We start from the raw sequence: 8,141 nt of genomic DNA, 5'->3' as shown, positions 1-8,141 counted from the left end.
GTGTACATGGCACCTTACCTCAAACTACTCAAGAAAGACAAGGATCAGCTCAACGCAATCATACGAAGAGCCACCAAAACGGCGCTGGGAATACCAATGCACTCATCAACGGAAAGACTCCTTGGCATGTCAAAACACAACACGGTAGAAGAAATAATCGAAGCTCACTTATCAAACCAAAGAGTCCGACTCAGTCAGACCCCGACAGGTCGACGAGTCCTCACCAAGGTATGATGGCAAGAAGCAGAGAGTAAAGAGAAAGACCGCCTACCCGAAGAATGGGCCAACAAAATAGACAATAAACCTTTACCCCGGAACATGAAACCAGGACGCAACGATGTCCGCCGAGCAGCGCGTACAAAGACCTTCGTAAAGGAAATAGACCGAGAAGATTACAGAACGCTATACACCGGCGCAACAATACCTAAGGACACCAAAAGGGCCACCCTGGCGATAACAACACGGAGTGAACTCGTCACCTGCGCCTCCATCAGGACGTCCCATCCAGAAATGGCCGAGGAAACCGCAATTGCGCTTGCAATAACGCAACCACAAGTAAAGAAAATAATCACGGATTCCCAAAAGGCATACGCCAGCTACAGAGCCGGTTGGGTGTCTTTCGAATCACTTAAAGTACTGAAGAAATGCCGCACTCCCACCAATGGAAAGGGGGAGCTTATATGGACGCCGGCACACTCCGGGTTGGAGGGCAATGAACTAGCCCACCAACTCGCCCGAGAAATGGAATACCGGACAGAGGAGTCAGAGCCACGCGCCATCACCAGCTATATCGACATAACCCAATACTATAAAGAACAAAGAAAGCGGTTCCCTGACCCACACAAGTCACTGAACCGAGACCAACAATCAATATACAGACAGATACAGGCTAGGTCTTTTCCACACCCTCTCCTTCAAAATAAGATGTTTCCTGAACGCTACACCCGAAATTGCCCCTTTTGTAAAAAAGAACTCGGCATGCTCCGCCACATAATCGGAGAATGTGATTTTAGCAAAAACACCCCTCCACCCCTCAAACATTCCCCCACTACCCCGTCCCTCACCGAGCGATGGGAGACCTTGCTGATCAGCCCCTCTCTGGAAGACCAAATCAAGCTGTTTGTCAAGGGAAAAGAGGCCAGAGAGGCATATGGGTCTCAAAAATAGGGAACCACTCCCATCGACGACGCCGGGAGAAGACGTCGTAAAATAGGTTCAATAAAGTTGTTTCTCTCTGTCTCCCGCTGGCACGGTTTCAGGCAGGAGGCGCGCTAGCACTGCGAAGGCGGGAAATTTGAAATGCAGCAGTCACCGGATAACGGCGCTGCAGCGCATTATGACGAATCACTTCTCTGCACTTCTTCTCACTTCTCAGCTTTCACATTGAGTGGAACGGCTTTAAATTTATCTTCCCGAGAGTCTATTCATCCTAAAAATGGTGCCCGTTAATAATATACTTAAAATACACATACGAGGGATGAGACGCATGGGCCTTTTTATAGGAGCGCGGTTTATTTATGTAATTTGAGGCGTGATTTCCTGCACACGTAGAACAATAATGCATGAAACACAAGCCATAAACAACTTTGCAGTAAAATGCTCACCACAGCAACCTCAGTGAACGATAGCGTTTATTTGTGTGTTCCTTTGTCTTGTTTTGCAGTGGACAGCCAGACAGACTACAACGGCGATGAGTCGGAAGAAGGTCAAATCATGTAAGCCACTTCCCCGCATCTTCGTCGACTGCGTGCGGCTGTTTTGCCCAGGCAAGAGAGCAGGGCAGAAGGCTGAAGCCTTGCTAGCTGTTCACTTTGAAGAAACCGAGCATGTGCTTTTCATTAGCGCGGCCATAAAATAGATATGTCCAGCCTGATGACTATAATTGCGTTAGAGCATGTGTGAAGTATGGCAAGTTGGGATAGTTGGTTCATAGTGACCATATGACGCTTTTTTTGTTGCGCCATTTTGCCCCTGGGCATCAAAGTAATTGTAAGATTAAGAAAAAACACGAAGTGATGGGAAACAAGCGGCTTCATTCCCTACAGAATGCCGTATAGGCCAGTCTCAGCAAGGAAGTCCAAGAGCTACTTCTCTTCTTGTTCGATATGTGTGAAGTCGCGCTTGGAGCCAGGCTCACATTGAAATTGTCGAATTAAGTTTCTGTGCCTTGCATCGCCTGGTGAAGGAATAAAGGCCCTTCTCAATGCCCCCGCAGCCAACCGCCGCGTCCGCCGGCGCCCGTGCCACGGCGTCGCGTACGGTGCCTGTTCCCTATGCTTGTGGCCGTGTTCCTGGTCCTGGTTGGTGTCATCGCCGCACCCCTGGTTGTCTTCATTTGCAACGGCACTGCAGGTGCGTCCGTTTCCCTGCGAATGGGACGCTGCAACACTTTTTTGAACTTCTTTTTCAAAATCTTGAATGCTTGTACAACGTAGTCAAGCAAGACGATTAGGGGTCTCAGCCAACAATGACTGCTCCATGCCTATCCGATAACTTGGAAACTTGGTCTAAATATTTGTCTGTCTTTCCTGTTCTTGGCGTGCTTGATTCGATTGAATGATTGTGGGGTTTACCGCGCCGACGCTACGCAGGCTATGAGGCGCGCCGCAGTGCGAGGCTCCGGATTAATTTTGACCACCTGTGGATCATTAGCGTGAGCTCAAATATCGAATGGACGGGTGTTCTATAGCTTTCGCCTCTATCAGAAAAGCGGCCGCAGCGGCCGGGTGTCGAACCTGCGTCCTCGGGCTCAGCAGCACAACGCCATAGCCACTGAGCCACTGCGGCGGGTTTGGTGTTCTTTGACCGCTGAAATTACGTCATTACAGCGGTGCAGCTGCTGTCGGCCGGTTTGTCTTCAGTGGCAACAATGAACGCGTTCGATAGCCACTTAAAAAAAAGCCAGTAAAAGAAACCAGAAACGGAAGTCGAATGCGGTGCCACGAGCAAATATGGCAGTGCCGCTCCCGGATGACGGTAACAAATGGCGGTGAGAGGTTTGACGTCAGCTTTGGGACTCGCGCCGCTGTCGTCTGCTACACTCCGCTTGTGAGGGGCAGCAGTGCCGCTGCTAGAAATCGTCCGTTTCGAAGCTTACGTGCATTAAAAGGCGGATTTTCAGTAATTCAGTTATTTTGCCAGTGTCCGCTCGTCTTGCGTACGCTAAACGCAGAACCGGCTTAGCGTACGGCTCATGCGCAGTGCGAACGACGCAAAGAAATAGCGTTCGGTAACTGTTTGCGTACGGCTGCGTACGTTATTCTGATGATGATTATGTTTAAATTTTTATGGCGCAAGGCCGACTGAGGGCAAAGAGCACCAAAGAATAGTTGTTAATTTGAGTGCTATAGCACTCAAATTAACAACTACTAAAACATTTCAGCAAAAGTAAACGTAAAATCAAACAAAAATCAGTAAAGAGGGCTGATGTAAGGGCCCGGTTGTCATGATGCATGATAAGAAATGAGATGAAAAAATTCTATTCTAAAACTATATCATTCTAAAACTCTCTAGTGCCGCATCTACTGCCTCCCTGTTAAATTCGAACGGGTCGTTTCTTATCAATGCTACAGAAAATGCAGCAAAACGGCAACTTTGGACACACTGCTGCTGCTGAAGTGCTGTTACACGCTTCAGCTTTGATTCGCAATCGGAACAACCCCAGTCACGCGCAGCCGCAAAGAAGAGAAGACATGCTAAGCCGACCATAATTGAGAGAATGATACGCATAAACGACGAAATGGCGGCGCCCACGAGCCGTCGCAGTGTAACTAAATGGCACGTAATGCTAACTGGCAACTGATCATGGCGGTGGCACGGAAGAATAGGAGAAAAGAGTGCCGATTCTCTATACACTTATCTAGTGACACTAGCCGAGCGCAAGCGACAAGCCCGCCGAGAGTGCGGGAAACATTTCCTAGCCTCCTCCATCACAATTTGCAGTGGTTTCCAACAGCTTTGCTGGACATCCACTTTCGTAGGGCGGGATGGCGACCAATGTTTTGTAAAATTATACCTCACCTTAACTGGGTTGAAATGTTTCCTTTTTGGCGCAGGTGAGCTGCCTTTCCTCGGCCGCTTCTTTGGTGGCAAGAACGACACCGCTTTTGGCAACCTCAGCCTGGCCGCTGTCACTCAAGCTGCCCCAGTCGGAGGTGAATCTGTGAGCCCCCCGGACTCCGCTGGGGCTGAGAAAGCCCCTCAAAGTGCAGTGAAGGTGGGGGGGAATCGAAAAGACTTGCGCCTACCAACGCGGCCGCCGTCGGGGATGGCTAAGGGCGCCCATGGCCTGCCGGCTCACCACGGCGACAATTCAAATCGCGAAAGAGTGTACGCGCCGGGCGTGGAGACCGCTTCGACGACGACGAAGGCAAAGATGGACCTGGTGGAAGTGCAAGCTCTCACAGAACAGGTCATCGTTGTTCCGAAAGGTGGAGTAATGAGCAAACTACGAGTCGCCGCAGTGACTGATGACGAGGAGAACCCGAAGGCGCATGTACCGGGCCGCCGCCGGATGCCGGTGCGCGCCGCTGGAGTAGAGTCCGCCGCTGGGCGTGGTAAGGCCGCTGCCAACGGAGCGGTCCAACAGAAACCAACAAGCGCCCCGGTTCGCCTGACGAGCGTCAGCGGTAGTAACGCCTCCCGTAAGTCAGTGACAAGGCGCGCAAACAAAAGTGCCGGCGTAGCCTCCGTGGCTTCCGCGCCTAAGCTCCGGGGTCGGGCCGCTGCCAACGGAGGAGGCCAACAGAAATCAAGTGCCCCGGTTGGCCTGACGAACGTCGGTGGAAATAACGGCACCAGGCGCGGCAGCGTTGTCGTCGCGGCCGTAACCACGATGTCGCGTCCTCCACCCGCCGCGCCGCTGGCGAATGACTCGGCATTGGCGTCATCGCACTCACTCAAGAAGCGCCACAGCTGGGCTGGCCACAGAAAGAAGCATCGGCGCATGCGCAGGAAGAAGCCGCTGAAGAGAAGTTCGGGGACTACCAGGAGGAATGGCAGCACGCATGCGACGAAGGCGCAAGGATCTGTTACGGCTCGCCATTATACGGCCACTGGCCGGCACAGCAATGGAGAAAACGAAACAACAGGTCTCGCGGAGCTCAAACGCAACACTGGCGGCCCTCTAAAACTTACCAAGGCGGTCAGCAATACACTCGTTTCGCGTGAGCAGGCAAAATTCCGTTTGTCAAAGACGCCTTTTCAACCTGACAACGCATCGTTTAGCACACCAAAAGAAGGCAACGCCGTTGGGAATGAGGTGCATGCCACCATAGAGCAGAGAAATTCTAGCACTACCAGCAGTACAAATTTCAGGCCTGGAAGCGCGACACTGGTTGAATTTACGGAAGGTATCACGAAGTTTACAGAAAGAGCCGCAGCAACAAATCAAACCGAAGTAATCATCGAAGACAAGGAGAAAGTATCGACTCCGAGCTCCAAATCTGGTACGCCGTCTAATGTGTTTGATGATCACAAAGGCCCTGCTGTTACTGCCGTATTGGTCCATATGGCAACAGCTGAGCGTCATAGCACAAAAATTGAGAAAGCTACTACTTTAATAAATCGCACATCGCTGGTTGCATCGTCTCGGCCCTCTAGCGGCACTTCAGCACATCATCAGACGCACCAAGCCGTGAGTGAGAGCGGTGGGACAGAGGCTGGAACGTTCGTAGACTTTAAATCCCACGATAACGACACTCTAGAAAATAGTAACGCCGAAGAGAGCGGTGATAACTCTCTAACTGAAGTGCACCAGCCTGACGGAAGCCAGGTTGATAAGGCAAATGCAACAACAGGTGAAATTCCGGTCGTTCTTCATGCGGCTGCCGAATTTGAAGGTAATACAAGTGCCGCTTCAGATGACAAAGTGCTAAATGCGTCCACAACACCAAGGCTTTTCACATCAACTTCGCTCAAGTCAGCTTCCCGCAAACGGAACTTCGAAGGTGAGGTCAGTCATTTAAACATTGCTACCGCGTCAAAGAAAGAGTCAACCGGTGGCTCGAGTCCCTCGTACCTGTCATCTGTAAATGAAAAATCCCACCCCGAGAACGCTTCAACCACAGCTTCAACTCCTTCGAACGTTACTCATCGGTCAAAAGGTATCACAGGGAAGAGACTGCGAACGACAGATTACGCGATTCGCAACGCAACAACACCAGCGAGATCGAGCAAACCAACAAGACCAGCGACACCGAGCACCGTTACGAGCGACCGCCCTCGACTGCTCGAAATTGAGGTGAAATTTCCAGTTTCAATGAAACGGAAAAGAATACTGTCACTGCCGAAGACAAGTACACAGCGTTCCTTGACAAGCACCCACAAGCCAATGGAATATACTAATGTTACGGGCTGGAGGGGGCAGGGTGTTAACGAGACGACGGTGTCTCCGTCGAAGGAAACGCTTTCTGCATCACTGGCTGCATTGAAGGGAAGCGTATTTCCGCATGTAGCGATGAACAGTGCAGCCGATACCAAGAAAGTGCAGCCTCCGACAAGTAATTATGCAAGCGGAATTTCGACCGTTCAAGACCAAGTTACTAGAGACGACAACAATCCTTTCGATGATGACTACGATGACGACGAAGAGAGTACCACAATAGCCTTGCTGTCAACTCAAGGTCTCGCGTCAGGTATAAATGACTCGCTTGCTATCGCCGAGCGAGATACGGTTAAGGAACCCAAAAGCGGTGGTGATACCACGGTGGCGGCAACATCCCATAATGCATCAGGCGAACCGCACGGAACGCGGGAAATTATTCCAGTGGGATATGGTGCTGCTAGTACCACAAGCCGTGTTGGTGGCAGTAATAGATCAGTCGAAACATACGGAACGCGGAAAAATGTTCTAACTGGAAATGATGCTGCTCGTACGACAAACCGTATTGGGGGCGGTAACCTTCGCCTAGAGGAGTCTTATAATCCAGAGAATCCGTCCGTAGCTACTACACTCTCGAACACTCTTCACACCTCCACGGTGGCAGTTTCCACAGCCGATACAACAGTTGCAACACTACCATCTGTCGCTTCTCCACGGGTACCACAGACAACAAGCCGTCCGGTGAAAAAAGCAACCAGCCAGAGTCCATCCGAGGATCATCCGAGCAACGCCAGCATCACTAAAACACCAGCACAGCCTTCGACTATCACCTCAACCACAAGCTCGTCAAGCACCGGGAGGGCAAGGCAAGGCCCTTTAAATAACGGCAACGATGACGGCTCTGTCTGGCGGACCATCCTGCCACCGAAAAACCCGCCCACGTCGACGACGGTAGGCGCCTCCTCGGATACGGGAGTCGGCGTGGAGTACTACGACGACAGCAAGAACGACAGCGTGTCGGACGGCAACGCTGATGCCAGGGCAGGCGACTCCGACGCAACGCTGCACAAACGCAGGATTGGAGGAGAGATCGATGACAGTGCAAACAGTTCGAGCAAGAAGTCCGACGTTTTCCAGACAGAGTACTACTACGACGACGTGGCGCCGTCCTCAAAGCCGGAAGAGTCGACTAAGGACGACACCACAGTGGCAGAGTACGAGAACGCCCCTGAGCAAGACCGAATCGATGATCTCTTCTTCTGAGACGGTCATCGCTGTCAATCTCTGTGCGCTCGCGTGTCGCGGGATTGGATAGGCAGCTCGCAGCTGTGACTTTTCTGGTTGTACAGAAACGGTCAACAGACTTGTTCGAGTCCAGCAAAAGGACGCTGGTGGGACGACCTTGGCCAGGATGCATATGTGTTAAGCAAGAGAATACGACTAAGTTGGTGTTCTGAATCAGCTTGGCTTGATGGTATATATCTTTTTGTACTACTTGTATCTTGTCATGTTTTGCAGTAGACTATGAAGATAGGCGTCGACCTCAATAAATGACGGGTCAGTGCAGTTGAATGGCTGTTAGACTGGTGTTGTTTCCGTGCAATTTAGCGGGCCGCACCCCCCTCCCCAAAAAATGAACATGAAGTCATAATAATTTGAAACAACACTTACACCTTCTCTATACGGCATGTGATATTACAATTTTACTCGAAGAATAAAAAAAAGCCTGGCGTTATATTGGAGTTATGCGTCCAGCAAACCAAACGCAGACGTCATACTTATAGACAGCTAGGTAGATCGAAACTTTATTTAACAAAAA

The 8,141-nt window shown here is 50.9% G+C and overlaps 1 protein-coding gene across 1 annotated transcript; it reads left to right on the top strand.

The window, feature by feature from the left end:
• The first annotated feature begins 2,273 nt into the window (after nt 1-2,273).
• Nucleotides 2,274-7,585, top strand: LOC144146510 (uncharacterized). The gene is made up of 3 exons (XM_077678455.1): nt 2,274-2,352; nt 4,056-4,556; nt 6,987-7,585. Exons 1-3 carry the CDS (start codon nt 2,274-2,276, stop codon nt 7,583-7,585), a joined length of 1,179 nt encoding a protein of 392 aa, XP_077534581.1.
• Nucleotides 7,586-8,141: the final 556 nt, after the last annotated feature.

Source organism: Haemaphysalis longicornis, unplaced genomic scaffold (genome assembly GCF_048455015.1).
Source record: "Haemaphysalis longicornis isolate Haplotype H1 unplaced genomic scaffold, Haemaphysalis longicornis Haplotype H1 scaffold_7, whole genome shotgun sequence".
NCBI classification, from domain to species: Eukaryota; Metazoa; Arthropoda; class Arachnida; order Ixodida; family Ixodidae; genus Haemaphysalis; species Haemaphysalis longicornis.
This window is presented reverse-complemented; position numbering and strand designations above follow the sequence as displayed.